At 39.1% G+C, this 15,466-nt stretch overlaps 1 protein-coding gene across 1 annotated transcript in view; it reads left to right on the top strand.

Moving 5' to 3' along the window:
- The window catches only part of LOC124615852 (beta-hexosaminidase subunit beta-like), a 171,253-nt gene that overhangs the window by 76,120 nt on the left and 79,667 nt on the right, over positions 1–15,466 (top strand). Inside the window, exon 2 of the mRNA XM_047144008.1 lies at positions 1,553–1,736. Within this exon, the coding sequence (XP_046999964.1) occupies positions 1,553–1,736 (184 nt within the window). The remainder of the gene's footprint in view (positions 1–1,552; positions 1,737–15,466) is intronic.

The raw sequence follows: 15,466 nt of genomic DNA, 5'->3' as shown, positions 1-15,466 counted from the left end.
GGGGCTTGTGGTCAAAGTGGGGAAGTAGGGATGTGGTTTTAGTCTTATCTAACAGACAGAAAACAGGACAATATCAGTCAGTGAATGAACATGAAACACCATCTTCATCAGAGTGGAGCACAGTAAACATTGGAAAACCACAAGGCTTTGTACTGGGTCATTTGCTGTTTCTTATATTAGTAAACAGTCTTTCAGTCTGTAGAAGAACTGTGAGGAGGTTTTGAGCATAGTTGACAGAATACCACACATCAGACTTGTGAGATATGGCATCATTTTCTTGAATATTGAAAAAACGGATCAGCTGGATTGGATGCACTTTAAATTTTAGACTCACTTGAAATATTAAAAAAAGAGATGTAGTACATACCTTTCCAATTGTCACAGAAAGTCAAAGACATGACTTTGAAATACAGCAGTCAGCAGATAAAGAAAATAAATATTCAAAATGTGTTAGGGATACACATTGACATCAGACTAGACAAGTTCTCCAAATTATTGACTGGTTGTACTGCTTTAGCTCAGTAACTTTTGCTGTACATGTAATTGCAGTTAAAGATGCTATTAAAGCTGCAAACTGAGGATATTTTCGTTCATTATTGTCTTACTGCATAATTTTTTGTGGAGGGAGTGGGAGTGGGGTGGACAAATCAGTTGCTGGTCAAATAAAGCCTTGTTTCTCAATAAATTATGAGTGAAAGCCATCCATGCAGGAATCCCTTTTGAAAATTAAAGATAGTCACACTGACATTTTTTCTCATGTGTGCTTTATTACTCTACCTACAAGAGGGCAGTACAGTACCATGAAAATAACACAAGGTCAAAACCAGTCTTTAGCCTAAAGGAGTATATTACTGAAGCGCACAAATCTTCAATGCTTTCGCAATGGACATCAGAAACAGTTGCACAGTGTAACTTTATAACAGAGGAGCTGATTGAAGTAATATCCTCTAGAATTTTCTTTACTCATTTAGTGAAATCTGTTGTAAATTACTTAAAACTAGAGTGTCCATTTATTACAGAAGTGTCATAGTAGTGCAAATGTTGAACTGTATTACAAGTTCTGATATTCAGTTATAAGATATCTATATTAATAAGAGAAAGATTTTGTCATTGTATGTTGTGGTAGAATCACTGTAATTACACCATTTTAAATATACTACTAATTTAATTACTTGTAGAAAATTACTTGGTAAAGGTTGACGTGTTCCATTTCCTAGCACTTCCCTTGCTCACTGTAACAACCTAATTTATAGTAAAATAAATAAAAAATGAAAATAAATTTCATCTTGTCCTCCACCTAGTCCTATCTTGCATTTGTATCTCTGTGAAATCACTTCCCCCATCATTGTCTCTAATATGTTGTCTGCTCCCCTACAGTTTCCTTCCTCCACTCGTAGATGCCGTAGCAGGTTTCTTCTTGCACTCCTGTAAAAATTTCTAACTTAATAGCAAAGAAAAATGTGATATATATAATACAAATTTCATTATGTTTGACAATGTAAGGTGGTGGAAAAACTGCTACAGTGCGACATTTGGTACTTTCTGTCTGCAGACACTAGGGCCAGAGTGTGCCATACTGTCAGAAGCCCTGTCACGCTATGAAGCAATCATCAGGGAAGATGCATCAACCGAGGGCCCACGTGATGCTAGTGAGGCCTCCATTCAGATGACTGTGATGCAGGTCCACCTCGATGGCGAGTGTGGCGATCGACCGTTCTTTGGAATGAATGAGTCCTGTGAGTGCACAGTCTGCACTGAGTGCATTATGGGTTTCTTATACATCAGTACTGGTCAGCTCACCTATCTTTAGATGATTTTGACATTTATTTGTAGAGATCAACAGAGAATTAAACCTGAACTTTCAAACACTGATGTGATGCAAGAAACAAACACATCCATCTGAGGTTGATTAACAGGTGGGGTGGTAGACACACATAATAGCAAAGCTTCCAGACTACCTCTGTTTTTCAGTTTAAGTACACACACTAACACACACATTTTTTTTGTTGAACAATGGAAAATCAAGGATTAAATGTAACAATATTACGAAAAGGATAGTTGCTACTCACCATATAGCAAAGATGCCGAGTCACAGATAAGAACAACAAAATGACTGTTACTTCCTGACAGTCATGCTTTATAAAGTTAGCAACTGTGTCACATTAATGGGAGCAAGTATAACAAAACTGAATTCCTCAATGTTACTCATACGTTTTATGGCAGCATTACTCTCCTTCTTCCTTGTGTGTAATTATATGCATTTTATCTCTGTTCAAACAATAGGAGCAGGTTACTATTTACAATTTTTTGAGCCCGTAATTGCCTCTTACCTAACATATAATACATGTAACATTGAAGGTATGTGACAATTTTGATTAAATCGTTTCATTAATAGATAATTGTGGAAGCAAAATTGCTAATGTCTTGCTATCAGTTTATAACACTTTTTCACTTAGTTTAGTCATTATTTATTTATTTATTTAGTCCTTCAAATCCTATATGTATAGAATATATACAAGGATATTGAACATGGTTAGGTATTTACAAGATAAAATGCAGTTTGTATTGCAACCCTATGGACTAGATATTGAAGTAATTGCCTCTTATCTAACATATAATACATGTAACATTGAAGGTATGTGACAATTTTGATTAAATCGTTTCATAAACAGATAATTGTAGAAGCAAAATTGCTAATGTCTTGCTATCAGTTTATAACACTTTTTTACTTAGTTTAGTCATTATTTATTTATTTATTTATTTATTTATTTATTTATTTATTTAGTCCTTCAAATCCTATATGTATAGAATATATACAAGGATATTGGACATGGTTAGCTATTTACAAGATAAAATACAGTTTGTATTGCAATCCTATGGACTAGATATTGAAGTAATATAGCAAAGATTCATAAATACAACAAATATTACAGGCAACATACAAAGTAGAGTATTAATAATGCATCTTTAATTTTGTTGTTTGGCTTTTATATATTCTGTCAGACTGTAAAAACAATGATCAATTAAATATGCCTTTACTTCAGCCTTGAAACTACAGAGTTTACCTATTGATTTAATATGTTTAGGTAGATTATTGAAAATCTTTATCCTAGTATGTAGTGTGCCTTTTTGGCACAATGATGTTCTCACCTGTTTCATATGAAGGTCAGATTTTTGCCTTGTATTGTGTGCATGTATATCTTCATTTTTAATAAGATATCTGGGTGTCTATTGATATATTGTTTGATGAAAACTGATGTTTCGTAGATAAAAATGCAAGGAAGAGGAAGAACTGACAGTTTTTCGAATATGGGTATGCATGATTTCGTATTGTTTACCCCTTCAATAGTTCTTAGTATTCTCTTTTGCATCCTGAAAAGTTTAATATTTTTTGTTGTATTGCCCCAGAAGATTATGCCATATTTAATTACAGAATGCACATAGGAGTAGTATACATTTAACAGGCTGGCTTTGCTGCAACAAGTTTTTAAGATCCGTATCATGTAACAGGATTTGCTTAGTTTTCTTTGCAAATATTCAATGTGTACCTCCCATTTTGTGTTGTTCTGGAGCCAGAGTCCCAGAAATTTAGTGCTGTCAACACTTTCAAGAACTCTGTCCCTAAGTTCTATTTCTATGTTTGGATGTTGTCTTCCTTTTACATTATAGAAGTTCAGTGCTACTTTCTTTTCTTTGTTTATAATTAGCTTGTTGTAGCTGGACCACTGTTCTACACTGTCATTGTTTGGATAGCGGAGTCTTTTAGTTTTTCTTCTGTTTTACCAATAATAAGGAAGCTTGTATTGTCTGTAAATTGGAGGGTAGTTTGGCAATACTTGTTGTACATAAGATCATTGACATAGAGGAGAAACAGAATGGGTCCTAATACTGATCCTTGAGGGACGCCATATTTCACATTTTCATATCCTGAATAATTTTATTCATGCATTCACTCTTTCATTTGTTGACACATCATGTTATATAGATCCTGGTATGAAATAGATCCATTGGAGGTGTATAATGGGTCAAACCATGCCTTAACTGGCAAAGGCTTAAAACTTTCTGCAGGTTTCAGTGTGACGTGCTAATAATAGTTTTGTAGTTATGTTTCATTATTCAATAATACTATTCAGTGAGTCACCAAAACTCGTTTTAAATGTTTTATTATACACAGTTATGTAAATGATGTTTCCTGCCCCTTTTATGTGACTTATGTCTGTTTTAAACTGTCTGATAAATTCTAGCTGGCAAACCTGTGCTGGATAATAGCTATCCTTGATCTTTCTAAAAGTGACATGGTTGGTTTGTGGTCCGTATAAATTATGAATCATCTACCCTTGACATGTGTGTGGAAGTGCTGCACAGCTTCATATACAACTAACAGCTGTTGGTCATATGCACTCTACTTGGTTTGAGCCTTTGTGAGCTTATAGGGCAAAAAATCCAAGGGCTTCCAAATCCATCTGACACAATGGTGGAGACTTGTGTCTATAGTGCACTGGTTAGCATCTACTGCTATAGACAATGGCGCATCACGGAGTGGGTGGGACAGTGTGACATTGTCTGTAAGTTTGCTTGTACACTTTTGAAGGTGTGCTGCATCCCTGGTGTACATTGCAGGTGACATCAGCCTGTTGTGTAACTGCCTGACAGTGCTGCTGTCAGCAGTGTCAGAATCTTTGTCACTTTCAATACGTGTTGTCGATAGAAGTTCAGTTTCCAGATGTCTTCTTAACTGCTCACTGCAGTTTTCTTCTTTAATGGACAAACACCAGCTGCTGAAATTGTATGTTACCAGCTCTGGCACAGAATAAATTATGCTCCATGTCTGCTTATCCAACTGGACACTGCTCTGCTCCTTATGCAATGATGCCATTTGGTAAAATGCTATGACATCATCAAGATAATTTAAACAGAGAAATTCAGCTCCCTTAACTCCTCATCTATAAAGTGCAGCCACATCTTGGCAACATTTTTTACACCGAATGGCATATTAAGGTATTCAAAAGGAAAAATAGTATTATTAGTGCAATCTTGGGAATGTACTCTTCTGCTACCAGTACCCAACTGTAAGCCTTCTTACAATCAACCATCCTCATGGCTGTAGTTCTGGTTAACATATTTGTCAAATGTCTTATGTTAGGGACTAAATAGTGATTCGGGATGGTACATGCATTTAATGTGTGGCAATTTCCACAGGGCATCAGGCACTACCTTCCTCTTTATCAAATACAGTGGTGATGTGCACAGGCTGCCTGATCTGCACGTAATACCAGATTGCAACATCTCTTCAAACTCTACTTTCACTGCAGCAAAACAGTTGAGTGCTAATCTCCTTCACTGTTGCGAGTCTGTTTGGCCAGTTGCCATTTTGATATGGTGCACCACGGTATTCATCATCTATTTGGCAATAAAAATTTTCTCTAGCATCTTTCAGAATTGAGGTGCATGGTGAGGAGATTGTATTTGTAGCACCATTGCCTATAGTACTAGTAATGTCTCCACCATCAATTGTAATCTGCACTGTACTGAGTTTAATCTCCAGCCTTTGTTGACTAACAAATTCCACCCCTAATATCAGTTTTACCTCATTTGTGAGCATGAACTTCCTGCTGAAACCCAGTTTAACTTCCACCTCACATGCATCATATATTGTTATAGACAAATGGTTGCCTACCATAGAATAGGTAGACATGGCTAAAGATCCATTCTCATCCTGGCGAACTGGTAGCTTACTTACTTCAGAACATGAGTCGATCAGACAGCAATGGCTTGCTTTTTTGGCCCCTACATATAACCAGTGTGATAACATGAGCAAGGATGATCAGTTCTCTGCATGTATGATCAGTGTCATTAATCAGTAGATTAATATTGAACACTGTGCATTTACTTGTAAATTGGTGGAATTTTGTGGCTTGCTGCATGTTCTACAGGTCACTGAAGCCATATGGGTACACACATGAGGATGTGTATCTGGTAGTCCAATAACCAAAACACAGGTGCTACCAACATACCAGATTGTGTTTCTTCACTTGCTAACTGTCTGTTTCCTTCTTCTGAAGTGATGGATATCTGTCTTCATCTTCTTGGTGCAGGTCTGCTTACTGACTTTCAGTGCCAACTACTGCTTATGCAGTACATCTGCTAATATGAGAGTAGGTACTGGTTGGATTGAATCAGCACTGATTTTTTAATGGTTTACAGGTGCCCCTAGACATGGTTAATTGTTTATCTTGTCTGGCAAATACTAATCTAATTGCTACGTAGTGGAACCAATTCCCAAAAATATAAAATTCATTGTCAACATAACACAGTATTTAATTACATGATAATCAATGTATATGGGTGACAAACATAATAAATCAGAGCAAAACATTAATACCTGACTTGGATTAGAACAGCATTAAGTATATTTGAGAAAGAGTAATAACACACGTAAAATCTTGCTACAACCTCCATCTATTAGTTACAGCTAGTAGTTGCACAAAGTTCCACAGGCTACAGAATGCTAACACAATTTGAATACAGTGCAGAATTCAATTAGCAAGTCAAAGGGATGATGTATCATAAAACACATAACCCAAATGTTAGCTGTATCAGCCCATGTTAAAATACAACAGTGTAACTTGATTCATGTTAAAATAAAGAAGTACAAAATCTTTAATTATATTACATAGCCCATCCCCATTCAGAGTAACAGAAAACTGCAAGACAGAAGAGTCACTGTTTGTTATGGGCGTGGAAGGGGGCGGGGGGGGGGGGGGGGGGGGGTGTATAGGAAGAGAGGAAGACAGGTAGAGGAAGACGAATGGTGGGCTGTTACTGAAGGTGTGAAGGGAAGCGGAAGGGGGGGGGGGGGAGGATGGAATGAAGTGCAGTAATGCAGAAGATCAGGGGAAATGCAGCAGTGTTGCAAGAGGCAGGGAGGGAGAGTTAAAAAATGTTGGCCATCTATTTTAGGGATTTGTTGGCTACATAAAAACCCACAACAGAGTCACTTCAAGATGGTGAAAATTTTGATATGGAAGGGTACCAGATTTTGATACTGCTGTGCAATAAGAAATACTGCTATTCAGACTTCAGATACCATGAATAACAAGTAGGTAAGAAAAGAGTGCATATTAAGTTCATGGGACACAGGTTATGAAGAGGGACTGAAAGGAAATAGTCAGCTCAGGAGACATAATAATTAAAAATGTGCAATCCTTGTGAGTGGTGCCTTGAAAGAAAATAACAAAACTAACACTTCTAAACTGGCTGTTGACTTTGTCCATATGCAGAGCAGTGGAACATTAGTTTAAAAAAATTAGGTGAAAACTTGAAGTATAATGGTCCATTGAGCAATACGTATAATACAAACAGAATAGACACTACAGAGAGGGGCTGCACGTCCTAGAATTGAAAACAAATGAAATGCTTAACAAAGCAGACTGTAAAGTATAGTACTGTAGAAAAACTTAAGTAGCAAGTTAAACAGAATGTATTATTTCAAAAGAAATCCCGGAATAGACATAACGAAATCCTTATCAACAATGGTAGGACTTCCATGACCTAGCGTCTCCAAGGAAAATACAGCACAACATCAAAATTCTAAAACAAAACTGAATAATGTACACTGCTTAAAATAATAAAAGTGCACTTTGTCATACAGGTTCTTACCATTCACCTGCATTATAAATGTGTTGTGGTATCTTTTAACACCTCAATTACTGCACTTTCACACTTGTGTGCAGTTTCGTAAAAAATAAATCTGGACTCTTTCTCCAAAGATCCTCAATGTCCATGACCATATAAAACCTATGCAAAATGTGCTAGTCAACCAAACGAGTACATTGCCTCACATAAATTCTTAGTTAGAGAAAAGCAAAGACTTAAAACACCTACAGTAAACAAAAGCTCTCTCAAAAGAAAATGGATTAGTTTCCCCAAAATTAAATTCTTTAAACACCTAGACAACAAATGAGCTTATAAGCCTGCAATATCATACTTATGTATTGGTCCCTCACATGAAAACTGGACTTATTATGGCAGACAAGATGAAGAAATGAAGAAGGGAAAGAGTAGTGGTAGTGTGTCTGCACCTGGCTGGCTTAGGTGACCACATATTTGCATTCTTCAGTCTCTGCTTATAGCAAGTGTTCACAGGTGACAGGGGCTCCAGCTTAAATAACTCTAAAATCACATTGCTGCCTCAACTGCAAACTCAATGCATGGTAAAGTGAAACATAGTTGTAGTTCTACTCTGATCTCTAAGAGTGGCAGCATAAAATAGACTATTTAACACCACTTGGCCATCTTCACAATAATGGAAAGGTATCTTCATTAATTATACTGCTCTGTGTCACCACTTTCTCTCCTGGCTATCATAATACATAACTATTCAACATAACTTCACTGTCTGTAGGGGGATAATAGCTGAAAGTAAAGTAACCCAAAATAATTGGTTTTATTACTTGACTGACATAAAATGGTGTACTCTAATGCAGTGGTGCAATTAATCTCTTCTCATTGTACATCATAGATCATATTACAGACCGTTAAGTATCCAGGCGGGGACTACTCAAGAGGATGTCGTTATCAGGAGAAAGAAAACTGGCGTTCTACGGATCGGAGCGTGGAATGTCAGATCCCTTAATCGGGCAGGTAGGTTAGAAAATTTAAAAAGGGAAATGGATAGGTTAAAGTTAGATATAGTGGGAATCAGTGAAGTTCGGTGGCAGGAGGAACAAGACTTCTGGTCAGGTGACTACAGGGTTATAAACACAAAATCAAATAGGGGTAATGCAGGAGTAGGTTTAATAATGAATAGGAAAATAGGAATGCGGGTAAGCTACTACAAACAGCATAGTGAACGCATTACTGTGGCCAAGTTAGATACGAAGCCCACACCTACTACAGTAGTACAAGTTTATATGCCAACTAGCTCTGCAGATGATGAAGAAATTGAAGAAATGTATGATGAAATAAAAAAAATTATTCAGATAGTGAAGGGAGACGAAAATTTAATAGTCATGGGTGACTGGAATTCGAGTGTAGGAAAAGGGAGAGAAGGAAACGTAGTAGGTGAATATGGATTAGGGCTAAGAAATGAAAGAGGAAGCCGCCTGGTAGAATTTTGCACAGAGCACAACATAATCATAGCTAACACTTGGTTTAAGAACCATGAAAGAAGGTTGTATATATGGAAGAACCCTGGAGATACTAAAAGGTATCAGATAGATTATATAATGGTAAGACAGAGATTTAGGAACCAGGTTTTAAATTGTAAGACATTTCCAGGGGCAGATGTGGACTCTGACCACAATCTATTGGTTATGACCTGTAGATTAAAACTGAAGAAACTGCAAAAAGGTGGGAATTTAAGGAGATGGGACCTGGATAAACTGAAAGAACCAGAGGTTGTACAGAGTTTCAGGGAGAGCATAAGGGAACAATTGACAGGAATGGGGGAAAGAAATACAGTAGAAGAAGAATGGGTAGCTTTGAGGGATGAAGTAGTGAAGGCAGCAGAGGATCAAGTAGGTAAAAAGACGAGGACTAGTAGAAATCCTTGGGTAACAGAAGAAATATTGAATTTAATTGATGAAAGGAGAAAATGCAAAAATGCAGTAAATGAAGCAGGCAAAAAGGAATACAAACGTCTCAAAAATGAGATCGACAGGAAGTGCAAAATGGCTAAGCAGGGATGGCTAGCGGACAAATGTAAGGATGTAGAGACTTATCTCACTAGGGGTAAGATAGATACTGCCTACAGGAAAATTAAAGAGACCTTTGGAGATAAGAGAACGACTTGTATGAATATCAAGAGCTCAGATGGAAACCCAGTTCTAAGCAAAGAAGGTAAAGCAGAAAGGTGGAAGGAGTATATAGAGGGTCTATACAAGGGCGATGTACTTGAGGACAATATTATGGAAATGGAAAAGGATGTAGATGAAGATCAAATGGGAGATACAATACTGCGTGAAGAGTTTGACAGAGCTCTGAAAGACATGAGTCGAAACAAGGCCCCGGGAGTAGACAACATTCCATTGGAACTACTGACAGCCTTGGGAGAGCCAGTCCAGACAAAACTCTACCATATGGTGAGCAAGATGTATGAAACAGGCGAAATACCCTCAGACTTCAAGAAGAATATAATAATTCCAATCCCAAAGAAAGCAGGTGTTGACAGATGTGAAAATTACCGAACAATCAGTTTAATAAGCCACAGCTGCAAAATACTAACACGAATTCTTTACAGACAAATGGAAAAACTAGTAGAAGCCAACCTCGGGGAAGATCAGTTTGGATTCCGTAGAAATACTGGAACACGTGAGGCAATACTGACCTTACGACTTATCTTAGAAGAAAGATTAAGGAAAGGCAAACCTACGTTTCTAGTATTTGTAGACTTAGAGAAAGCTTTTGACAATGTTGACTGGAATACTCTCTTTCAAACTCTAAAGGTGGCAGGGGCAAAATACAGAGAGCGGCAGGCTATTTACAATTTGTACAGAAACCAGATGGCAGTTATGAGTCGAGGGACATGAAAGGGAAGCAGTGGTTGGGAAGGGAGTAAGACAGGGTTGTAGTCTCTCCCCGATGTTATTCAATCTGTATATTGAGCAAGCAGTAAAGGAAACAAAAGAAAAATTCGGAGTAGGTATTAAAATCCATGGAGAAGAAATAAAAACTTTGAGATTCGCCGATGACATTGTAATTCTGTCAGAGACAGCAAAGGACTTGGAAGAGCAGTTGAATGGAATGGACAGTGTCTTGAAAGGAGGATATAAGATGAACATCAACAAAAGCAAAACGAGGATAATGGAATGTAGTCGAATTAAGTCAGGTGATGCTGACGGAATTAGATTAGGAAATGAGACACTTAAAGTAGTAAAGGAGTTTTGCTATTTGGGGAGCAAAATAACTGATGATGGTCAAAGTAGAGAGGATATTAAATGTAGACTGGCAATGGCAAGGAAAGCGTTTCTGAAGAAGAGAAATTTGTTAACATCGAGTATAGATTTAAGTGTCAGGAAGTCATTTCTGAAAGTATTTGTATGGAGTGTAGCCATGTATGGAAGTGAAACATGGACGATAAATAGTTTAGACAAGAAGAGAATAGAAGCTTTCGAAATGTGGTGCTACAGAAGAATGCTGAAGAATAGATGGGTAGACCACATAACTAATGAGGAAGTATTGAATAGGATTGGGAAGAAGAGAAGTTTGTGGCACAACTTGACCAGAAGAAGGGATCGGTTGGTAGGACATGTTCTGAGGCATCAAGGGATCACCAATTTAGTATTGGAGGACAGCGTGGAGGGTAAAAATTGTAGAGGGAGACCAAGAGATGAATACACTATGCAGATCCAGAAGGATGTAGGTTGCAGTAGGTACTGGGAGATGAAGAGGCTTGCACAGGATAGAGTAGCATGGAGAGCTGCATCAAACCAGTCTCAGGACTGAAGACCACCACAACAACAACAAGTATCCCACATTATATCACTTAATACATTGTACTGCCACTTACTAAAAAAAGCATGGACAGAGAGAGGCTACAAAGTGAGAAGAAGAATGCAAAAAAAAAAAAAAAAAGAGAAAGCAGAGAAAGTCAAATCCTCTTATTTTACAATCAACACTGTAGGAAAAGATAGATTGCTACTTACCATAAAGATAACATGCTAAGTTACAGACAGGAATAATTAAAAGACACTTACACATACCCTTTAGGCCTCAGCCTTCATCAGAAAAAGGGAAATATGCACCATTCATTCACACATGTAATGACGCCTTACCTCACAACTGCCAACTCCAGCAACTTGGACCAGAATGCAACACATGGGATGGAAGCAGCAATCTGGAGTGGCCGGAAAACAGAAAGGAAAAGGGAAGATAGCAGTGAAAGTCTGGTGAAGAGAGGAGCACAGTCTGGCAGATGGTTCAGATGGTTCTGAGCACTATGGGACTTAACATCTGAGGTCATCAGTCCCCTAGAACTTAGAACTACTTAAACCTAACCAACCTAAGGAGGCAGGATTCGAACCTGCAACTGTAGCGGTCGCATGCTTCCAGACTGAAGCGCCTAGAAGCACTCGGCCACACCAGCCAGCAATCTGGCAGAGTGTGCAGGGACTAGAATGCTAACAGGCACAGCATCAGTGGGTTGTGGGGCAGGGACATGGAGAAAAATGGTGCAAAAAAGGAAAGGAGTGGAGAAAGAAAAGTTGTTGTGTTGACAGAGAGTGGCAAACAAAGAGGGACGACAGTGGGGAGGAGGTGACTGGACAGAGAGAGTGGAAACTGTTGAGTGGAGGGTGTGGAGATAGTATGTTACCACAGGTTGAGGCCAGAATAACTACAGGAGCAGAGAATATGTTGTAAGGATAACTCCCATCAGTGCATTTCAGAAAAGCTGGTGATGGAGGGAAGTTCCAGATGGCTTGGGTAGTGAGGAAGCCATTGAAACCAATCATCTTTTGTTCAGCTGCAAGTTTTGCCACAGGGTAGTCTGCATAAACCCTTTCACACCAAAAGATCCCTTCCATACAGACTGGCCACTCAGCAATGGCATATCTGCAGTGAGAAGAACTCCCTTGCCCAGTATGCTGAGGGTCTCACCAAGGCCTTCCCACACAGCCCCTACCCCCTGACCTAGTCGGCCAACAGATCTCCCATGCCATTTCCCCTTACAAACCCAATCCTTCCCCCTCCCCCAAGAATCAGCCACAAAGGAACCCAGCATTTCCTATTCTAGTCCTATCACAGGTTTATCCTACTCCATCAGGGCCAGACCACCTGTAAAAGCACTCATGTCATGCACCAACTCTGCTGCAATCATTGCACAGCTTTTTGTATTGATATGACTACCAATCAGCTGTCCACCAGGATGAGTGGCCACTGCCAAACTGTGGCCAAGAGCAGAGTAGACCACCACGTGACAAGACATACAGCTGAACATAACATGATTGATTTCAATGGCTGCCGCACTAAGTGAGCCATATGGATGCTCCCTTCCTCCACCAGGTCTTCCAAACTGTCCTTACAACCCATTCTCTGCTCCCATAATTGTTGCAACCTCAACTTACGGTAACATGCTGACCCCACATCCTTCACCCAACAGTTTCCACCTCCTCTGTCCTATCACCTGCTCACCTTCCACCCTCATTGTTTTCCACTCTCCTGTCAATGTATCCACCCATATTTCCCTACTCCTCTCCTTTACACTTCATTTTATCCCATCTTCCTACCCCATCTTCCTACCAACAACGTCCTGATGCAGAGTGTGCTGGTGTTCTAGTCCATGCACGCATTGCCAGACAGTGCTCCTTTCTTCTACCACCCATACTCTGCTATCCCTTCCTCTTCACCTTGCCCACCCCCTCCAGGCTGCTACTTCCATCCCACGTGATAGTTGCATCCTGGTCCAAGCTGACGGAGTTGGCGGTCTTGTGTGTGCTGAGGCAAGCTTGCTTGTGTGAGTACATCGTGTGTGCTTCTCTTTTTATGATGAACGGTCAGCCCAAAAGCTTATGTGTAAGTGTCTTTTAGTTGTTCCCATCTGCAACTTAGTGTGTTATCTATACAGTAAGTAGCAATCTACCTTTTCCTACATTTTTAGTATTCCTACCTGGAGTTTTCATTGTTTCATTTTACGGTCAAGTAGGTGAAGCAACATTCAAGTGAATTGAACAGCTGCAAATGCTAATCACTTTTTGACCATTTGGCATCTGAAGGCCTACAGCCTGGGACTGGGTGTTCAGGGCTGGTGTTAAATGAGATCAGGAAATTTGATCAAATAAGGAATAGCACAAAGAACGCATAGGGCTATAGCAGGAAGCTACCAGGTGGAGATCAGTCTGGGAGATCAAACAAACCAAAGAAGTGGAGAATGGGGGAGGTGGGGCTCATGTAAGGTTCTGCTGGTGGCTAGTCATGGAGCACAGGACCAGAACTGCCTTGGCTCTGAAAAGCAGGCAACTTGGGTTATGTAGGCACAGCCAAAGTTACTCCGGGAGAAAACTTGTAAAGACTTGACTAGGTCCTTTGAAATAAACCAGGTCCCTAAATAATTGCTTGACTTGCTGTTGTCTTGTACAGCAGCTGCCTCTGAGCTGTTGTCCTTAGCTACCTGCATCACTACTGAACAGCTTGCTTGCTCTATCATTGCATACACTTTGTCCACTACTGCAAGTACAGAGTTCATGTTGCATCTCTTGCATGGTGCCACAGCTCTTTTTACTTGTAGTGATAACTGCCTCAACCATACATGACATAGCACTGTATTAGATATTCCCTCTTCTCCATTGATGCTCCTCAGGTGATGCCAAATCCTTGATGGCATTCTGTCCCTGATATGCTCACCCTTTAATATCTGTTACTAGAATTGTTCTAATGATTTGCACATTCAGCAGACTATCATTTCCCTAACATGGAGATATTGTTGCTCTGAGGGTGGCTTCAATACAATTTCAAAGATCATTGGCACTGTCCAGGCATCCAAACTGTTGACTGCTATGGCAAACCACATGCAGCCACTGGTGTCATTGTTTTGCATAAATGTCAGTTACAGCATTGTGAACCACAGCTCTCAATTTTCTGGCAGAAACTGAGGAATCTGCACTTTCATTCATGTGTGAGTGTGTTAGACACGTTAAGTAAACTGTCATGTTATCAATCTGTCTTGCCATTTGCAAGGATAATTATATGTTTTTTGTGTTCTGATTTGAGCTTGAAGGTCATTTATTTGCCTTTTGCAGATCTTCTTACAGGTGTGACTGTCGAATCATTATCACTGTTCTGCTTTACACATTTTCTGGGGTCTCTGCACTCTTCAGTATCCCAGGGGTCACCACTTTGTAGTTGCATTCCATTATTTGATAATGCTGATTGAACAAGTCAGTGATATTTGACATAACTGTTTTATTTTACAAGTTAAGTAAATAAGACTTCACAAAAACATGAGTAAACAAGGAACCTTCAAACATAAAAATAAAAAGTAAGCATAACAGTGATAAGCTGTGTCTGTAAACCAAAGAACAAATAAAATACACTTTATTGTCATGTAGCAGAGATGAAACACACACACACACACACACACACACACACACACACACACACACACACATACACACACAAATGCATTTCAGACATGTGGCCCCTATCTCTGGCCTCTGTGTGTGTGTGTGTGTGTGTGTGTGTGTGTGTGTGTGTGATTTGGAAGAAGTCCTTTTTGGCCAAAAGCTTAGTTGTTTGACAGTCTTTTTGTTATGTCTGTCTGTGACTCAGCATCTCCACTAAATCGTGAGTAGCAATCTATCCTTTTCATAATAATGTACTTATTCCTTCCTGGATTTTTCCATTATTTGATAAAATACACTTTGCATCTTAATCCAAAACTGATGCTTCCCACTGTTTTGACCACAAAACTCTCTCTTGAAATCTGGCTGAAAATCTGAAGGGATTCTGATCGTATGTAAAGTACGGTAGT

The sequence above is a fragment of the Schistocerca americana genome, chromosome 5, assembly GCF_021461395.2.
Source record: "Schistocerca americana isolate TAMUIC-IGC-003095 chromosome 5, iqSchAmer2.1, whole genome shotgun sequence".
In the NCBI taxonomy this organism is placed as follows: Eukaryota; Metazoa; Arthropoda; class Insecta; order Orthoptera; family Acrididae; genus Schistocerca; species Schistocerca americana.
Note: the sequence above shows the minus strand (reverse complement) of the source record. Positions and strands in the feature narration are given on the sequence as shown.